Raw genomic sequence first — 21749 nt, forward strand, 5'->3', positions numbered from 1 at the left:
CTATTCCCTCGCGTCAGCTTCTACAAATCAACCATTCCTCTCTGAGCTCCACTCTTTCTCATAATACCATGCCAAATACATCCAATAGTACCCAACACACACTTATTTTTCAACTTCTTCCCCTGGCTCAAAAGTCAGTAGGTACATTTTCTGCCTCTCAGGTTATTGGGGATGACAATTATATTAAATTTTTTACCATTGCATAATGTGATGTCCCTGTATCTAGCCTCCAATATTAGTTTCCTATGTATACCAACCAACCTCTAAGCTAATGCCACATATTTTCAGTTCTTTGAGCAGCACCCAACTCCTGTTACCAATATCTATATGTGTCAGGCTAAGTTAGGCTTGTGCTTTATTAACAAATGTCTCCAGAATCTCAGCAACTTATTTTGTGGTCATTGCAAAGTCTTTCGCTGATTTGGGGCTCTTTCTGGCCACTGTTTCCCATAAGGCAACTCGGTGATCGTGGCTGACAGAGAATATACCAACCTGTAGCTGCCCCTTTATCTGCCTGTAGACTTCTTGGTTGATGTGACAATGCTTACAGTTCTTGTAAGCTTAGGTCCAGAAATAACTGTCATCACTTAACCCACAGCCCATCGGCCAGAAGTAATTCACTGAGTACTACCTAAACTTTAAGGAGGCTTAAACCTTCTGTGTGCTGTAAGTCAGTGGAGAATCAGATATTGGTGAATACTAATAATGTCTACTACATCATACAAGTGACTTAAGTATAGAAACAGTAGTTTGAATCACAAAAGATTTTTAAGTAAGAATATGCCAGTCAGTGAACATAGGTGTACCTTACTTTCTCCAATCTGGTCTAAATGGTCATTACATGCATAAAGCCCAGTTTGGTCCATTGTTTTTTTGGGTTTTTTTCTTAATTTATTTTACTGAAGTATAGTTGATTTACAGTGTTGTCTTATTTTCTGCTGTACAGCAAAGTGATTCAGTTACATATTTGTGTAAATTCTTTTTCATTATGGTTTATTACAGGATATTGAATATAGGTTCCCTGTGCTATACAGTAGGATCTTGTTTATCCATTCTATATATAATAGTTTACATGGTCCATTGTTAAATAACTGAATTATTATTGTATGTTCTCATATTTCATTATGACACATTCTCACTACTTTCTAGGAGATGCTTAAGTAAGAATTAAAAGAGTTGTAATTTATTAAGAATTTAAACAGTTGTCTTAAGAATTATTATTTAAGAATTAAAACAGTTGTAATTTTTAATAATTTGCTTGTAGCGTATTAGCTTTATATACTTTTTAATCCTCCATTGTAGTTCTACTGTGGTAAAGTAGATGTAACATAAAATTTACCGTTTTAACCACTTTTAGGTGTACAATTCAGTGGCACTAAGTACGTTCACAATGTTGTACAAATATCACCATTTCTAGAACCCTGTCCTCATCCCCAACAGAAATTCTGTGCCCATTAAATAATAACTCCCTATTCCTCTCTTCCTCCAACCCCCAGCAACTGCTCTCTGTCTCTATGAATTTGCCTATTCTAGGGACCTCATATAAGTGAAATTATACAACACTTGTCCTTTTGTCTGTCTTGTTTCACTTAGCGTAATCTTTTCAAGGCTCATCCATGTTGTAGCATGTATCAGAATTTCATTCCTTTTTAAGGCTGAATAATATTTGATTGTATGTGTATACCACAGCTTTAAATAACTTTGTATTATATAAGTTTCATATATACAGCATTATAATTCAACATCTGTATACACTACAAAGTGATCACTACCACAAATCTAGTTACCATTAAATAATTTTTATTCTTAAATTTTAAGATGGATGTGATATGGAACATAATAACACCTTAAAGGTTCAGATCTCAAGAAGTAGGAATATTTAATTCTGTTTCTTTTCCACATCTCATTTAACCTTTTTCCACTTTACCTTAAGGATAACTTGTTTTCATAATAATGCAAAGTACTAACTTGAATATATCCACCCCTTCAAACACTCTGCAACGAGGGCAAGTTAATAAAAAATTTAACTTACGAAGCGCCCTGATTGTTAGTCATAGACAGCAGATTGCTAAGACTGGCAAGATGGCAACTGTTAACTGCACTTTCTAATCAAGGTGCAGAATGACTGGACTGCAGCAGCTCGTGTACACAATAGCTGCTCAAATAGACACTTTAATACAAAAATACACTGTGAGAAAGTCTGGTGTTGAAATACAAGTGCCTGATGATGTCTCCTTCGAATCCTAAAGTTACAGGGAAATCCTAGGTGAAAGTAATGAGGGAAAGGGAACTATGGGACTGTAAAACTCATTTCCTGGTCTGGCAAACAGTGATTGCTGAGAGTGCCTCATTAAACTGGCAGAAGGAACAAACGTGAGTTATTTAATAATTCTCTCATTCGACAAATGGAGAACTTTCTGTATGCTAAGCAGTACGCTGGCCAGCTGGAGCACAGAGATGGGAAAAACAAAAAACAAAAAACTACCAGAAAACTGCTTCAACTTTACTAGGGAAACAAGCAAACAAATACAAGATGATTAGAGAAAGTAGGAACATATGAAAGTTTCTCTAGGGCAATCAGGTTTCACAAGGAAGATAGAATGTTTCTCTGATTAGAAAGTTTCTCAGAGAAACTTGAAAATCAGGCCCTGGGCAAAAACTTGGAAAATAATCACAGAGCAAAATCAGAGACGACCACTGATAATATCTGGTAAATGTCCTAGTTTTTGTTCCATAAAGTGATTTAAAAAATCATACTAGGGAATTTCCTGGCGGTCCAGTGGTTAGGACTCTGTCCTTTCACTGCCCTGGGTCCAGGTTCAATACCTGCTGGGGGAACTAAGATCCCACAAACCGCAGGGCTGGCCAAAATTACCCCAAAATAAATAAAAATCGCACTAGACTGTTGTGTCATCCTTTTGTGTGTGTGTGTGTGTGCGCTTTTTTTGTGAAATTATGGAAAGGGTCAAAGGAACCAAATTTTCTTTTTGCCTCCAGTAATACTATGCCCTCACATTATTGTGTTGGTAGAGGTGTAATTAGTTATCGTTTCTCCCAAGATGAAGTTGTATTTTGTGGGCTACTTGGATTTGAGGACCAGCGAATCTTTAGCTATTGAGGACTTTGTTCTAACGCTGATGCAGGAGAATCTTGGTTTCAAGTGTTTCTTCAAGAAGACTGGATTTCATGCAAACAGGATCTATTCTCACGTCTATCTTTATCTTCTTTATCCATCTAGCTGTATTCGTAATATTTTATTTCTACTGTTATTTGCTCTTTCTTTTGCACAATTCCCAATGAAACAATTTAGATACTTGGTGCGCAAAAGTTTCATGTTACTCTCTAGAAAGGCACTTTCCAATATTTATTTCCAATATTTATTTTCCAATGTATCTTCGGAACAGTTTTGTTTGTAGCTTCTAGCCTGGAAATCGATACTTTTGATACCTGAACGTCGTTCATATTAAAACACCATGGAATCAAAGTATTCCATTCGAAGAACTGAATTGCGTAAGTCCTGTCGGGAGGCCATCTTGTGGTTGAGAGAAAGGGGCAGCAGGATGGAAACGGGACGTCTCCGCCACTTTACCCTAAAGGTCCTGGGGAAGGAACGAAACAACAGGACTAGCAGGGTGAGGCAGAGCTGAGCAAGTGTCCCCGGAAGGGGGCGCTATGTTTTCGAGGTTAACAAAGAGTGACCGCTGCGGGGGTCAGCTAAGGTCTCCGCTATAGCTACCATCTACACCGGTCACTTCACCAACGTCCCGTCTCCCTGGAGGCGGAGCCCTCGGAGGCGCTCCATGAGACCCAAGTCGGGAGCATTCCGGAAGTTCGGGCCAGACTCTGGTCGGTGTGAAATACGGCTAAGGGCGCACCGAGCAACCCGCCGGAGTCGGTTCATTTGACCCTGGGGCCCCTCCGTAGTCTGAAAGGAGTGCCGCGAACTCAAGCCGTCTTTTCGGAAGGGAACATACCTCCCCTTGAAGGGGGATCACGTTGCTAAAGTAAAAATTTTGAGCGCGCTCTGTACAGAACACTCAAACTCTTGGCTTTCTGCCCACTGTAAAGATAAAAGTGGGTCGGGCATGGCGCTGGCTACGTTAAAAGGTAACGTACAGGAATGTCCAGACATTTGCATGGTGTTGACTACATAGTCGAGGTGGTTTTGCCCATAACAAAAATGGCGTTGAAACAATGTTAACCGGGTACAGTCACGTGGTCAAAGACCTGGCAGTGGGACAGTATGGCTTCAAATGACAAACGGATGTTATTATTATTCACTTCCGGGTGAGACTAATCGGGCGCCATCTTGTCTTGTTCGCGAAGAAGTAGAAGCATCGAAAGGGTTGGAGAGGTATTATAGGAACGGTGGCGACACGGTGTTCCGGAATCAGAGTGGGTAAGTGGTGGAGAACGATTAGGCGTGGGGACTTTCCGGGTCATTAGAATCTTCTTGGTTTCTGTGGCGAAGGTAGCATAACTTAAACACGTAGGCTGCGTACGCTGCTTGGCGCGACCGCTGGAACCTCATCTTCCTTAAAGCGGTGGCGTCCGCCTGACTTGGTGAATCATGGCGCTGCTCCCGGTTTAAAGGAAATGTTCGTATTAAGGAGAGTGCTCGCGACCTTTCCCCCTAACTGTGAGAGTTCCCTCTAGGAAGAGAAGGGAGTGATTGTTGGGCTCCCGACCGGCCGTTAAGCACTGCGCGTGCGCAGTGGGAACCCCCCCCTCTTATGGGGAGGGGGTGCAGGGGAGCAGAGGAGGAAGGGGCCCGGACCTGGACCTTCTCTGCTGTGCACCTCCGATTCCGCAGGCGCAGCGAAGGGCAACTGTTTCCTTTTAACTAACTACAGTTAGGTTCCTTAGTTTGTATTAATGTGTTTTTAAAGTCATAGACACTATGTGTTAAGTAAGCTTCGGGAAAGAAGGAGGTAGCTTCCAACGTTTCAGTTTTATTATCCTGTGATGGATATTATTGTCATCTGAACATCATGGGTACTCGACACATTTTGGTTGTTGGTGGTTAATTCATAGAACAACAAAATAAACTTGGAATTTCTGGTTTGAGTGCAGCAAGGCAAACGCAACAAAAACCAGAACCTTGAAGGTGTTTTGTAAGGTGTTACGTGGCTGTAGGTAAGGTAACAGTAAATCAGTTCTTTTAAGATGGTGTTGATTGAGACTGTATGTTAAAATTTTGTTGTTGTTGTTAATAGACTTTGCTTTTTTAGGACAGTTTTGATTTACAGAAAAATTGAGCAGATAGTACAGCTTTACCATATGAACTACCCCCCAACCCCCCTCAGAGAGTTTTTCCTATTGTTAACATATATTAGTGTGGTACATGTACATTTGTCACATTGAATGGACCAATATTGACACATTATTGTTATTTAAAGTCCATAGTTTATTCACATTTCCTAAGTTTAAACCTAATGTCCTTTTTCTAGCCCAAGATCCTATTTAGAACACCGTATAACATTTAATTGTCATGTGTCCGTAGTCGTCTTTGGTTGTGACAGTTTTTCAGGCTTGTTTTCTATGACTGTTACAGGCTGAAAATTCTTACAGTGAAGACCTAACTTCAGTGCCTCAGAATATGACTGTAATTGGAGTTAGGGTCTTTAAAGAAGTAAAATGGGGTCGTTAGGGTAGGCCCTGTGTGCTATAATGGTGTCCTTATAAAAAGAGCAGTACACAGAGGGAAGACCACATAAAGACAAAGGTAGGAGACAGCCATCTACAAGCCAAGAAGAGAGGCCCCAGAGTGAAACCCCCCCTGATGACAGTTTGATCTTGGACTTCTAGCCTCCAGAACTATAAGGAAATAAATTTATGTCGTTTGAGCTACCCAGTCTGTGGTACTTTGTTATGGCAGCCCTAGCAAAGTAATACAGTGACCTTGACAGTTTTGAGGGGTACTGGCTAGGGATATTGTAGGGTGACCTGCTATTGGAATTTGTCTGATGTTTTTCTCATGATAAGACTGGTATTAGGGGTTTTGAGGAAGAAGATCACAGAGGTAAAATGCCTTTTTCATCACATTCTATCAAGGCTACATACTATGAACATGACTTATCATGTTGATATTGTCCTTGATCACCTGCTTGAGGTAGTGTTTGTCTAATTTCTCCACTGTAAAGTTACTCTCCTCTGTCCACGCCCTCCTTTCCATATTGTACTCTTTGGGAAGGAAGTCCCTTTGCACAAAGCACACTTAAGGAGTGGAGAGTTAAGCTTTCCCTCCTTTAGGGTGGAGTATCTACATAATTTATTTGGAATCCCTCCGCATGGAAGATTTGTCTCTTCCCTCCAATTTATTTATGTCAGTAAGGATTCAGTAGATATTTATGTCATAATTTGTGTTATAATCCAGTAATACTTTATTGCCCAGATTGTTCCAGTTTTGGACATTGGTAGCTCCTTCAGTTGTCTACTGTGCACCTTTGACATGCCCCCATCTTCCTCCTCCCCCCTTTTTTCCCCTCCCCCTTTTTCCGAGCATCTTCTTACTTCCTGGCACTACAAGATGCTCCAGGCTCATTTTGTATATTTCTTGCCCTAGTTCTAAGAATCAGCTATTTCTCTAATGATCCCTGATTCCTTTACTTTGTTAGAGAATGGTATTAGAACGAAGACATGTGTTCTTGTTGCCACTGAGGGGTTGTTTCCTTTAGGCTTTTTACATTTCTTTTTTTTTTCTTCCAAATTTATTTTTCAATTATCACTTTTTTTTCGGTATCTATAACCAAAGTATTCAATTCTCCAATATTTTTTGACTACCTTTCTTGAGCTGCAGACTACAAAGTATTTCAGTATATACTAAAATGCATGTCACATCAAATATCAAAAAAGGTTACTACATTTCAAATAATTACAAGATTAACTTTGTTAGTGCCATTTCCACCTAATCTGAATTGATCCAAATGATTTCTTTTTGACTTTGAGATCCATTACCTGGAGTGTAAGACTGAAATGGCAGGGGAGAAGAGGATTGTTGCGTTTTGTGGTTTCTAAACTTTGTGTTTGATGTGAGAAACATTTCATTATATGCACCAAAGGATGGGTGTGTTACTGTATTTCTTTGATTTTGAAATTGATGCTTAAGGGCTTTAAAACAAGCACTACAGTTTCATTCTCATTTATCTGTCACACAGTCTAAGGGATGACTTTTGCAAATATTAATGTTTGTCATTTAAGCAAGTAATTTTAAGAACCTCAAAGCAATGAATGTTCTAATATAGAGTCATGTAAGAAATAAGATAAATGACAGTCATTTCTGGCTGTGTTAGTTTCTTAGGGATGCTGTACCAAATTACCACAAACTGGCCTTAAAACAACAGAAATTTATTCTTTCACAGTTCTCCAGGCTACAGATATGACTGAAATAAAGGTTTTGGTAGGCTCATGCATGTGTGCTCGACAGCCCTCTCTCTCTCTCTCTCTCTCTCTCTCTCTCTCTCTCTCTCTCTTCTTTTCTTTTCTTCTCTCTTCTGTCTCTCCTCTAGGGGAGGATCCTTCCTTGCCTCCTTCTAGTTTCTGTTGGTTCCCAGCAATCTTTGGCTTTCCTTGGCTGTAGACACTTTATTCCAGTCTCTGCTTCTGTAGTCATGTGGCATTCTCCCTGTCTTGTGTCTTCTTCTAAAAGCACTAATCATTACTGGATTAGGACCTGCTTTAATCCAGTATGACCTCAACTTAACTGGACTACGTTTGCCAAGACCCTATTTCCAAATAAGGTCATGTTCACAGTTAATGGGAGTGGAGGTAGGACTTCAACATATCTTCTAGGGGGACACAAGTCAATCCATAACACTGGTCAAATTCATAAACTAGATTTTTATAGCTCTGTGCGATAATGTGCATAATCTGCAGCAAATCCTGGTTGTTGATCTTTCTGTTCTTCCCAAATCCCAGTTGTTTCCAAGGAAATAGCAATTAATTTAACCCTGTACAGGGAAAGTCTTGTAGCCTGGCTCATCAATAATCACATTTCTCTAAACTTGAGAAATGGAGCTTAAGAATCTTTAAAATTAAAGCTAAAGGAAGAATGAATAAATTGGAATTGATTTTTGATGTTATAAAGTCAGGGTAGCAGTACTAGAGTTTCATCTTCATTGTTGAATATTAATATATTTACTTGATAATAAATTTCAGTGAATGAGTAAAATATTTTACCACTTAATATGGGCAAAGCACTTTGGAGAATTCAAATAACTATTAAGACATTTCCACTGCCCTCAAGAAGATTCTCGTTTGAGCCAAGACAAAACACGTGAAGATTTTCATGACCAGCTTCCTGATTCTTCGTATCTTTAAAAATCTGTAGTAGATTTATTTTAAAAAATACACACTCATGGTTAAATAATTCAAAGAATATAGAAAGATAGTGAATAAAAAATTAACGTTAACTCATCTCTGTTTTCCCTCTCCAGAGCTTAGCAATTTTAAGAGGTTTTTGGTAATTTAGGAATTTTCTATACTAAATTGTGTTCTTCTTTAAAAAAAAGGAACTTCAAGTGGCATCATTATTCATCCTGTATCACATGATTTTTTTCACTATACAGTTCATAATACAGTTCGTACATCAGTGTATGTCAGCATATAAAAGTCTACTTTATTCATTTTAATGGCTGAATAGGAGTCCACTGTATGGTTCACTCTTATCTCACCTACTGCCCTTTGAGTGTCACTGAAAGCAGATGTTCACTGTTACAGACATGCTGCAGGTTTTTGAGTTACATGGTGTGTATGCTCATCCATGGTTTTAAGTCCTTGAAGTGGAGTTGCTGGGTCAGAGGGATGATTATTTACAATTTTAATAAAATACTTTAATGCTAACTTGTCTTCCAAAAAGACTGAACATTTGGTGTTTTACCTACACCCTTGTTCAACACACCCTCTGTAGCCAAATAAAGTTTCTCAATTGCAGATTTAATTGAAGCATTTTATTAAATAGCTTCTAACTTCTTACTTCCTTGACTTTTACTGTTACCTTCTTTGCTGCATTTTATTCTGCTCTGTTTCTCACAGTTTTACATCCTTTCCATATTTTTCTCAGCCTAAGTATATCAATCATTGTATTTGAATAATAGCTTCTATAAAAACTTTAGGGGGAAAAGAGCTTTGGAAAGCATAGTAAAACTAGAAGCGGTTGGTTTTAACAAACAGAAAAATGGCTACAAATAATACAGATCACTCTTGAAAATATGCAAGTAAAAGCTCTTTGTGCGTAGGAAAACATGGAAGTTTTTGTTTTGTTTTAATAAAAGCTGCAACCTATGATATTGTGAGAAGTAGGGACATTCCAAAGATAAAATGAAATCTGGATAAGTCTTAGATTGCTTTAAGAGAAGAAAATGGAATTGAGTAGAAGTGGATTGGCTTGATCACCTGTCCCCACCCCCAGTTGTAAACTTGAGTGCTATCAAAAACAATACTGAGAAAGTCTTAGTGGTGATATTGACCACTACTTATTGAAGCTTTCTGTGCCAAGTTTTTATATGTTTCCCATTTAATCCTCACAGTAACCCTATGAGGTAGACATTTATTACATTCACCACTTTACAGATGAGAAAACCAAGGATTAGAGAGTAGTTAATTTGCGCATATTCACACAGCTATTGAGTGGTATAGGCAGGCATCATGAACCAGGGCTTGTGTTCTTAAGTCTAGGTGACAAGTGGTAATCAGAAAACTTAAAAGGGGAATAAACATTAACCGTTAACAATTGGGAATAACCAATGGTTAACCGTGATAACCATTAAACAGGAGTAAGTAAAAGAAACTTAGAGTGATTTCTAGAAAAGTAAATCTATGTATTGGAAATGATGATAGGGAGTCAATATACATCATTTTCATCATTAAAGTTTTATTGTGTGCACATCTATTTGCAACTCCAGTACGCACTGTGTAGCGCTAGTTATAATGCCTACATTGTATGAGTTTATAACCTACGACAGAAAAATCTATGCACTGAACTCTGATGTGCCATTAGAGCTTTGGAAAACATAGCAAGCTCTGCTTACACCAGCTTTTTTGGTTCTCCTGTATATAGGTCAACAGCTTTCTTATCATTAACCTTTAAAAGTAAACAGGGAAAGAAGAACCTGTAGACCATTCGTTTCTTCATTTGTTGCTTAGTGACTGCTGGTCACTTGCTTTAGGGCAGCAAGAAGCTGTCTGGTACCTTTGGAAGGTAAAAAGATGAATACATTTGTCTTTCTATCAGCTTTAAAAAGGTATTAATCTGGGTATTAATCTGAGGACTTCCCTGGTGGTCCAGTGGCTAAGACTTTGCCTTCCAGTGCAGGGGGGTGCAGGTTTGATCCCTGTTGGGGAGGTAAGATCCCACATGCCTCATGGCCAAAAAACCAAAACATAAAAACAACAGAAGCAATAATGTAACAAATTCAATAAAGACTTTAAAAATGGTCCACATCAAAAAAAATCTAAAAAAAAAATTAATCTAATGGGAAGAAGATGAAACCGTTTGAGGGACAAGTTGTTCTCACCTTGCTGATGTAATTTTTAAACTTAGAATTCCATAGAAAAATCTGAATTTATTACCTTATTTGTACCATTTAAGTTCATATCAGATGGATGAAATCTTTTAAAATGTTTGTTGTTCCTTTTTTTCTCAGCATATATGACAATTCCTAAATTGCTTGACATTATTTTGTATTGTTAATGAATTGTTCAAGTAAATAAAAAAGATATTTTTGAAAGAAAAATGTTTTTAAAGCTTTGCCTTCTCATTTGTGATGTACCTGTTTCCCTTAACTTTATAATGGTAAATCTTTTCTCATTATAAAATTAATGGAAGAGAAAGTTCAAATTAATTTGGAGATGATCACACTTCCGTGTTGCATCTCTAGAATTTATTTTTATTAGTTCAAATAGCTCTTCATAATTTAAGTGCAAACATACACTTTTTTTTTTTTTTTCAGGGCATAAGTAATCTTGCTGCTATGCTTCCAAGCTGTAGTTCTGAATCAACCTAAATTTTAAACAGAAGGTGAACCTCTGAGGTCAGTCAAAATAGCAGTTGGTATTTCTTCTGGGTGTTCCTCTTTATTTATTTAGTTACCTTTTAATTAAAGTTAATTAAAGTTTTCAAGAGTGCTAATGAGTTATTGGTCTTTAAAGGGCTTTAAAGGTATAGTAAGTATTTTTAGCTTGGAATTGATACCCAGTACAGTTGTTGGCCTCAGGTGTGGTACTATTTAGTGCCTATTTTGCCGTATTCTAATAATCCCATTATAATAGAATATATTAATACAACTAGAAGATAAGTGCACTTGACTCATAAGTAAACAAGGTATAACAAAGGAATGCATCTTTCCTAATGTACAGTGTTCTTCAGTTGAGAGGTCAGGATCTGCCATTGACAGAACTATGTAACATTCTGAGAATGCTGCAAAGACTGTGGTTGCAAGCTCTAAGAGCCTGGATTGTAGTAGCCAATTGTCGTATTAAAGTTGGTGTCTGTTACTTCCTTAATATCTGGCTTTCCCACTTTTTGTGACCCTGCAATAAATACTAAGGTGTAGTTTTGTATTATTTTTAGAATAGAGGAAAGGGTCAGTCTGACAGGATTCATTTAGTAAACATTTATTTAATGCCTGCTATGTGCTAAGTCCTGGGGTACAAAAATGAAGAAGCATACTCTGCTTACTATGTGTGTCATTGGTTCTTGAATAGGGTTGTATATCAGTGTTGGATGAAGTACAGAGATAAAATGACTGTAAGCATTTAAAACTTTTTATTATGGACGTTTTCAAACTAGTTTACAGATAAGTAAACTAGTGTGATGAACCCCCCTGCCCCCATACTCATCACCTAGATTTAATAGGTATTAATGTATGTTTTTCCCCTCTACTTTTCCATGTTAATTATATGTTAAGAAACCTGGTCTTGGGTAGTTCCCTGGTGGCCTAGTGGTTAGGATTCCGGGCTTTCACTGCCGTGACCGGGTTCAGTCCCTGGTCGGAGAACTGAGGTCCCACAAGCTGTGCGATGCGGCCCCCCACCAAAAAAAAAGGAAAGAAAAGATACCTGGTTTTGTGGACTGTCTCACCTTCTAGATTTGTCTGATTGTTTCTTTTGATACTATTTGGCCAGTACCTTTGTCCCCTAATAATTCCTTTACACTGAAAGTGAGAGCTGAAAGCTCAGTTGGATTCAGGTAAACATTTTTGGTGAAAATATTCATAGTGCTTCTGGGGATGTAATTTTGTATCTCGTGAGGAGACACTTAATAATCTGTAGGGATGATATTTCGGCAACCTTTGAATTTTTGATTTCCCATCAGCTTTTCTTCAAAGACTGCCTGAATCAGCTGTTTTTATTAGGTTTGACAATATGGCAATGTTCTAAGTCTTTTCTACCTTATGCATTCATTAACTATAATTTATAAGGAAGAGTTTTCCTTCATTAGCTAGAGCTGTTTGGTTACCCTCTTCAGTGAGCCTTGGTTTGAGGGAGGCTAAATCACTTTTTTTTTATAATCTTCAAAATAATTACATTTCCAGAGAGTTATATTGGGAAAAATTATATTTTCCCCCTTTTGAGCTAAGTTGAATAGAGCTGTGCTTGCCCCCAAACTCTTGACATCAGCATTTACATGAAATTTTATACTCTTGCTTGCCAACTAAAAAATTCCAATTGCCTTTGGCAACCTTTTGAGCAGAATTTTAGAGCTCTGATCACATAAATGTATCATCATATAATAATTTCTGATGTGTGAGCTTTAACATTAAAGAACACTCATTCTCATTTTTAAGCTATGTTTATTTTGTTGAAGACAGAAAATCAGATACACTTTAAAAGTCAGGATGTGGGATCAAGGAGGACAGCCTTGGCAGCAATGGCCCTTGAATCAACAACAATGGATGCAGTCATTCCAGCACCAGCAGGATCCAAGTAAGGAAACAAATTGAATTTGGGGAACGGGGGAGGGGGATGTCTAGAGATGAGTGGGACATAGGCACTGGAATTAAGGGAGGTAGAGTTGGGATTGGTTTATTGGATCATTTTATGGTCAGATTTTAATTTTTTCTTGTAAATAATCTTACCTAGCATACATATTAGGGAATGGATTTCCCTTTGGAAGATTTCCTCAAAGAGTAGAAAGCTTTATGTAGATTTTAATATTTTTAAAACTGATTTAGTTCTTGTTTTCTAAAGAAAGAGGAAAGTCTTAAATGTGTTGCTTAATCATACTTTTGTTAATTCGGAATCTTAAAATTCTATGTAGATCATAGTCAACTGATGGTATGCTGTATCATTTTTAAATTTCTCTTTAATATGGAATATTTCAAGCATATACAGATGTAGAAACGAGTATAGGGAGCCCCCATTTATTACTTAGCTCCTGCAGTGGTTAATTCGTAGCCAATTTTAACCTGATATGACCCCTTCCACTGTCCTGCCTTTACTGGGTTAATCTTATCCTATTTCTTTTTTTTAATAGCTACATAGCATTCTGTTATAGGACTGTACTGTAATAAATCCACTTTTAGATGATAGATTGTCTGACTTTTTGCTTTTTGAAGTCATTCCCATAATTTTGTATATGTACCATTATTACTTGTCCAATTATTTTCTTAGGAAAAAAAAATCTTAAGAGCTAGGTTTGATAGATCACAGTTGTACATTTAAAAGTTTTAGATGTACATTGTCAAGTTTAACTTCATTTTCATCAGAAGGTATGAGAATATATTTATTTAATCTTTGCTAAACTGAGATGTAAAAAACTGTATCTTAATCTACTTTGTTTACTTTATTAATAGAATTAGATCTTAAAATGGTAACTATAGATATTTGATGAAAGGAGGAACTTTAAGACAGCAGAAACAATGAATTTTGAATAAAGAATGGCTAAGAAGTTGTTAAGGAGATATATTTTGACTAGAGAAGGGAGTTAAAGATGCTAAAGAAGGGTGACTGAGAAGGAACAAGAATAGCTATCTATATTCACGTGAGGTATATAGGATCCAGAGTAGACCTGGATGGGACCTGTTAGAGAAAGAGTGAGGTTAATCATTTGTTTTTATAGTGGTTTAAAAAAGGAATAAGAGTTTAAAAAAATTCAGTAAACTTAAGGTGCAGGGAATAAATTTTCTTATGAGTTAATATTAGAAATTGGTTAAGTGTTTTTGTGGATGTCTTAAGTAATTTTCTGAATGTCTTAAGTAATTTTTATTATTTTATAGCCTGAGTATGGGTTATTTTTATGTATTATTTTCAACTATAACATTGTGTAATATTTAAAATCTCTAGTAAGGAATAACTGAGAAGCTTGTTTTACATAGAGGCACTGTTTTTTTAGCTCCTACATTCTGAATGCCAAATTCTGCTATGTTAAATTATGTTAGGCCAGATTGACTGGGCTGCATTGGCTCAAGCTTGGATTGCCCAAAGAGAAGCTTCAGGACAGCAAAGCATGGTAGAACAACCACCAGGAATGATGCCAAATGGACAAGATATGTCTACAATGGAGTCTGGTCCAAACAATCATGGGAATTTCCAAGGGGATTCGAACTTTAACAGAATGTGGCAACCAGGTTTGTTGTTTATGTTTTCCAAATTTTAGGACTATTTTTAAAATAAAATGAGGATTAAAATTAAATTGTTTAATTTGCTTAGTTTTATGACTTCTTGAAATTAATGCTTCTTAAAGACTAGGCAGTTTCAATTATATTTGACCTTGAAATTTTGTGGTTAAAATTATTCTATACTCATCTGCTAGCATTGTGGCACTCAGTTTGATTCTTTTCTTGGTTCTTCATTCCTAGGCTGACAGGGGCTGGGAACACTGGAAACCTCACTTGGCATCTAGGGAAGAGAGCATTCTATGTCTCTCTGTTGCAACCTCTGGCCTTTTCAGCAGCAGCACTGGCAGAGCAAAACATGTCTAGTCTCTAATTAAAGAAAAATTGTGTCACTATGTGACAAATTAGTCTGTCAAATATACTCTGCCCCTACCATCCACCCATCTCTCTCTTCCCTTTTTTTCAGATAGTGAAGATCTTCCATAAGTTTTTATCTGTTTATTTTTTTTGTTTGTTTGCTTTTTTACTTCGCAGTATGACTAGGTTCCTTGATGCTAGTTCAGTTTTCTATGACTTGTGTTATTAATTATTTAACAGTCACTTCACATTTTTATAGGTGAATCTTATTTTGATTATGCTAATGGTGAAGTCATAGCTCCTTTTCTTTATTAGTACTTATTATTATTTCTCAATGTAAGAATGGAAAACTCAGGAAGTTATCCTCTAATATCACTTTTAAAAGAATAACGAATATTCTAATCTTTAATACTGAGAAGTAGTTCATTTCTAGTTTTCTGGAGTCTGTGCCAAATTTTCCCACATTTGAAAATGTTTTGGTTCCTGAGTTCATCAGTGATTCACCCTGGCATTCCCACTTCCCCAACCCACTTCCCCAACTTTACTCTGCTGGTGTTCTTTGTGTCCCAGGCAAGTGATTTACCTCTGTGTGCCTCAATTTCCCTTCCTGAAATTGGCAAAAATAGTACCTGATTTCTCCCTACCTCACAGGGATGTTGTGAGGATAAATGTGTTCATGGAAGAAAGGAATTATATAAAAATATCAAGGTATTATTTTTATGGTATTGTTACTGAACAGAAATAGAAAAATTCAACAGAAGATTGCTTTGGATTTTGTTATGTTCATTAAAAATAATTTTGGGCATTTGATTTCCATTTGTTTAGGATATGAATTAGAGTGGAAGTTAGCTCATTCGAATTATTTATTAGATTAATTCATTGCTTATTTTTAAGGTATGCAAAAGAAATTGGACCAAGAAGTCATAAATTTTTTAATCTTTCTTTACTGAAAAATGTAGCTTTCTTGAGATCTTAAAGATGTGTGCTGATTTTGTTATAACCCCTGTTGAATGTTTTTATGCCTAAATCCTGAATAGAATGGGGAATGCATCAGCAGCCCCCACACCCCCCTCCAGAGCAGCCATGGATGCCACCAACACCAGGCCCAATGGACATTGTTCCTCCTTCCGAAGACAGCAACAGTCAGGACAGTGGGGAATTTGCCCCTGACAACAGGCATATATTTAACCAGAACAATCACAACTTTGGTGGACCACCCGATAATTTTGCAGTGGGGCCAGTGAACCAGTTTGACTATCAGGTGAAAGATATTTTGTTGCTTTAATATTGTAGATGTGCACGTAATCCATTCTTTGGAGGTGTCTCATCAAGAGTACCTAAGATATGTGTTTCACTTTTCAGTCTTGTACAGATAAGCACATATTATGTCTCAAAAAAAGTTATCAGTTTTTGAGTATTAAAATCATTAGATTTTTATTTTCTGGTTTTTGATTTGCTTAGGAAAATGGTATAAAGGATTGTTAGGGAAAAATTTGGATAAAATGCAAAATGTGTAAGTGCAATAGCTATATGATGTTTTGTTTTTTAATTTCAAGATGGTACCTTTAAATATTAAATAAAGTTTAGAAAATGCACGGTAGTTGAATACATTATTTATCAAAAATTATGGTTAAGACATGAATAAAATACATGAAGAACATAGATCATCTTCCTAAATGCAATTCCTTCTGCTATGTAGAGTTAAGACATTTTCTAGTGTTGTCGTTTTTTTTCCATTCTGACATGACATGTTAATGGAATTGTACATAATTTTCTTTGTAGCATCTAATTCATTCCTAGGGACATAGAACTCTATGGGGAATAGTGTCATTAAGAGGGGCTATATTTTCTCTAATCACTCTGCCAGGGTCCACCCTTAAATTATAGTGCTAGGTGTCATTTTGAAATAATTGATTGCAATCGTTACCTTTAAACTGAGCTATCATTTAAAATTTTGGGAAAAACTCATGTTATTTCACTAATTGTATGGATAATGGGCATAATCGTAAACAGTATTCACCTTGAGACAGTAATCCTCTTAATCATTCAGATACTTTTTGTATATGAATATTTGGTATACAGATAGGACAGTTTCTCTTTGTTTTGAAAAAATGTAGTAGTGGGGAGCTTCTACTTAGACAACATTTGCTTGGTAGGTCCCCATGCTAACAAGACAAAGAGCTCTGCTGGCATCTGGCTTAGAAAAGCATCTGAAAATGGCAAAATTACAAAAAAAAATATAATGTTATGATTCAGTAGCTTTTATCTTAGCTTAAAATAGATATTTCTTGCAAGATGATAGAAATAAGTTCATAACTAGGAAGTTGGAATTGATTTAAAACTTTTTTTCCCTGTGGTTTTCTAGTTACAGAAAAACTGGCATTTATTTGATTTCTTGGTAGTGGAAGGATATAAATGGATTCAGAATGAAAAAGCTCATTTATATATCCTTTTTTATACTTCTTGAATATAGTATATTATCAGCTGGATTTTATATGGCTCTTTGCATTTACGTAGGCAGAAAATCTTTATCTTTCTTAGGAAAAGTAAGCCTAGGTTCTTGGGGCTACAGAAATATCGGTGGATATTAGAACCATGGAATTCTTGGATTTGCTGCACACATGGATTTCTACTGTCCCAGTTCATAACACACGTGTGTCCCAGAGAGTATGTTGTATTAATGTGAAGAAAAATAAACTGCAATACTCTTTCAGCATGGGGCTGCTTTTGGTCCACCGCAAGGTGGATTTCATCCTCCTTATTGGCAACCAGGACCTCCAGGACCTCCAGCACCTCCCCAGAATCGAAGAGAAAGACCATCATCATTCAGGGATCGGCAGCGCTCACCTATTGCACTTCCTGTGAAGCAGGAGCCGCCACAAATTGGTAGCTATTTAAGTTTAGTGAACCACAATTGGCATGATTTTTTGATCATGTAAAAAGGATGTTTTATTTTCTTAAATTGTTCTAATACTCTGATATGTTAGGAAATGATACTTTAAAATCCTATCTTTTTATAGTCATAAACCTTAAAATTACAAAAAAGATGCATGCTATCTAAAATCTTTAAAGTTTTGAATATGTTTCTTTAAAATGAATCTTTACCTCAAACTCCAGGTTTTGTGATGAAATTTAAATTTATTGTGACCATAGCATGTTGATATTTCTTCAATGTTGATAGCTACATTATGCCAGTATATGATCAGTTCCCCCTTTAAAATCTCCTGTTTGTTCTCTCTCTATGGACTCTTTGCACTCTCAGTTCATCTGATAATACTGCTGTCAGATTAATTTCTTTATTTCACTTTCCATAGTGTTTGGCAGAAAATTTTAATTTTTAAATAACATAATAGAACTAGTTTATTGCAACTGACAAGTTACATATTTATGTTCCTTTTTATCTGGACATCCAAATCTAGCACTTAAGTCTTTCTCTTTTTTTTTTAATCACAAAGTAGACATTTTAGGAAGATTCTAACTTCTGTTTTAACTTAAGGAATAATATTAGTTCAGATGAATTCTTACTGTGAAGGCTTGTGGTTTTGTTTAATTCTGTTCTGTTTTCACATTTTAGGAAGCAGCATAGTATAACAGTTGGCTGTGAATTAGCCCACATCACTACTTATTGTCTTTGTAACCTTGAGCACATCACTTAATCTCTTTGAGCCTCGGTTTCCTCACTTAAAAAGAGATGGAGTAATAGTAGTGCTCTTTTAGGGCTTTTGGGGATTAAGAGAGATGATGGACTTCCCTAGTGCCTTGGCACATTATAAGCATTAAGGCAGTGTTCACTCTTGCTATTAAAATTGATGATTTTAAAGAAAAGCATTATGTTTAGTGGATTTTTTTTTTTTTGGCGGTACGCGGGCCTCTCACTGTTGTGGCCTCTCCCGTTGCGGAGCACAGGCTCCGGACGCGCAGGCTCAGTGGCCACGGCTCACGGGCCCAGCCACTCCGCGGCATGTGGGATCTTCCCGGACCGGGGCACGAACCCGTGTCCCCTGCATCGGCAGGCGGACTCTCAACCACTGCACCACCAGGGAAGCCCTAGTGGATTGTTTGTATTACCACTGCCTTGCTGGAGAATGATAGTATTTGTCACTAGCACTCAAGTGGCACCAGAATTATTTTTTTTTAAGTTACAAAGATTGTAGAAATTTAAGAATAAGAAACTCATGCATTTACAATTTTTACTTAGCTGACTTATGAATATTTTGTCCCACGTGAAACAGATGCAGTAAAACGCAGGACTCTTCCAGCTTGGATTCGAGAAGGTCTTGAAAAAATGGAACGTGAAAAGCAGAAGAAGTTGGAGAAAGAAAGAATGGAACAACAACGTTCACAGTTGTCCAAAAAAGAAAAGAAGGCTGCAGAAGATGCTGAAGGAGGAGATGGCCCTCGTTTACCTCAGAGAAGTAAATTTGTAAGTAGACACTCCTGACATAAAACTCCTTGTGACATCTGTGTGAAAAGTTAGTTGACTTTTTCTGTCTTATTTGACTTGGTATGATAATCTCTAGGTCCATCCATGTTACTGTAAATGGCATTGTTTCTTTTTTATGGCTGAGTAATATTCCAATGTGTGTATATGGAATATTACACATGCACACCACGTCGTCTTTATTCATTCATCTGTCAGTGGCCATTTAGGGTACTTCCATGTCTTGGCTACTGTAAATAGTGCTACTGTGATCATGAGGGTGCATATATCTTCCTGAATTAGATTTCATCTTTTCTGGATATATGCCCAGGAGTGGGATTGCTGGATCATATGGGAACTCTTAGTTTTTTAAGGAACTTGCATACTGTTTTCCATAGTGGCTGCACCAGTTTACATTTACAAATATCATATGATATCATTTATATGTGGAATCTAAAAAAAAAGATACAAATGAACTTATTTATAAAACAGAATAGACTCACAGACAGAAAAACTTATGGTTACCAAAGGGGAAAGGTGGGGGGAGGGATAATTTGGGAATTTGGGATTAACAGATACACACTACTATAAGTAAAATAAACAGCAAGGACCTACTGTAAAGCACAGGGAACTTTGTTCAGTATCTTGTAATAACCTATAATGGAGAAGAATCTGAAAAAAATGTATGTATACTGAATCACTTGCTGTACTCCTGAAACATTGTAAATCAACGATACTTTAATTTTAAAAAAGTATTGAAATAAATAGATATTAATTTAGCTTATAAAAAAGTATTAGAGTAATGTCCTTGAGATTACTTTCAGTAAGTATATTGGAGATTGTTTTTATGTATGTATTGTTGAGGGTAGTAAGGAGAAAGGGGACAGCAAATTTATAAAACATTTCATTCCAGAGAGAAATTATTCATTGGGGTGCTAGATAATAGGTTTTACCTTGACAAACAAGTCTGTGTTCTTTTGTTGTAGTACAGCTAACTCCCTAGTGATGGACTATAAAACAAAACTATACTTACACCAACGGATGTAATAGCTTTCATAGTTTTTGACATAGGCACTGAAAGTAACAAAGTTTTAACTCTTTAAATCTCCATCAGTGGGCTTCCCTGGTGGCACAGTGGTTAAGAATCCGCCTGCCAATGCAGGGAACACGGGTTCGAGCCCTGGTCCGGGAAGGTCCCACATGCTGCGGAGCCACTAAGCCCGTGAGCCACAACTGCCGAGCCTGCGTTCTAGAGCCCGCGAGCCACAACTACTGAGCCCACGAGCCACAACTACTGAAGCCCGCGCACCTAGAGCCCATGCTCTGCAATAAGAGAAGCTACCGCAATGAGAAGCCCACCTACTGCAGCGAAGAGTAGCCGCTGCTTGCTGCAACTAGAGAAAGCCCGCATGCAACAGTGAAGACCCAGTGCAGTCAAAATAAATAAATATTAAAAAAAAAAAAAAACTCCATCAGTTAGATGGCATTGAGTGGCTTAGAAATTTTTTTGTTTAGCAGCAGTATGCTCCTAGATGGTATGACAGCCACAGCACTGGCCAGTAATGCAATTCAGGAAATGGTTCTTCCTCCCAAGGCCATTTTCTGCTTCAGCAATAAGTCTCAAAGACAGCAGATTAACTAGACTTAAGCAGATTGGCTTTGCTTAAATTCCATGAATGCCATAAATTACTTTTATTTTTTAACAAAAGAACCGTGCCAAAGATGTGATTTTATTCTGGGTGTTATACCGGTAAGAAACAACAGGCTGCCACTATTAAAGTTTACCTTTAACAAAGAAAAAAAAATTTTTTCAGAAGACATGAAATAGTGGATTTTCAGGTTTGATGTTTTTTTTTTTTAAGTGTCAAAAAAACTGTTTGGAGATTATCCTCCCTCTTCTCCCTGGTGCTTTTGGACTTGTGTCACATGTATCTTCCCCTGGTTCAGATAGTCTTTCCATAGTTGTATTTAGGTGATCACCTTGTCTTTTACTTAGTAGGATTGTTAGAGTGACTATGGAATACTTCTTTGCCTAAAGAAGTCCCCTTTTTAAGGTATGCTCTCTGGATACTGAAAACCTAAAACCATTCAGAGAGACAAACTGCTGGTATTTCCTCTATCTGAAGTAGACCTCATTTCTTGCTTATCTGTCTGTTACGTAGCTAAAAAAAGCAAATTTCACTAGCTAGCTGATATCTGGAAACTGACTTTAGATTTTTAAGTCACATGATTTTAGGTAAATAGCTTACATTTACAGCTGTAAAAGTTACACTGAGGGCTTCCCTGGTGGCGCAGTGGTTGAGAGTCCGCCTGCCGATGCGTGGGACACGGGTTCGTGCCCCCGTCCGGGAAGATCCCACATGCCGCGGAGCGGCTGGGCCCGTGAGCCATGGCCGCTGAGCCTGCGCGTCCGGAGC

The 21749-nt window shown here is 37.2% G+C and overlaps 1 protein-coding gene across 8 annotated transcripts in view; it reads left to right on the forward strand.

Moving 5' to 3' along the window:
• The first annotated feature begins 4269 nt into the window (after positions 1-4269).
• PNISR (PNN interacting serine and arginine rich protein) overlaps positions 4270-21749 on the forward strand; it is a 24587-nt gene continuing 7107 nt past the window's right edge. The window contains exons 1-7 of one of the 8 annotated variants that reach the window (XM_027089951.1): positions 4270-4399; positions 10950-11030; positions 12806-12924; positions 14379-14567; positions 15950-16173; positions 17627-17798; positions 19145-19335. In XM_027089951.1, the coding sequence (XP_026945752.1) occupies positions 12837-12924; positions 14379-14567; positions 15950-16173; positions 17627-17798; positions 19145-19335 (864 nt within the window). In that variant the 5' untranslated portion in view covers positions 4270-4399; positions 10950-11030; positions 12806-12836. The other 7 variants (XM_027089961.1, XM_027089970.1, XM_027089942.1 and 4 more) reach the window with 7 other exon arrangements.

This window comes from Aethalodelphis obliquidens, unplaced genomic scaffold, assembly GCF_003676395.1.
Source record: "Aethalodelphis obliquidens isolate GAN/ISIS:26980383/991018 unplaced genomic scaffold, ASM367639v1 scaffold3, whole genome shotgun sequence".
NCBI classification, from domain to species: Eukaryota; Metazoa; Chordata; class Mammalia; order Artiodactyla; family Delphinidae; genus Aethalodelphis; species Aethalodelphis obliquidens.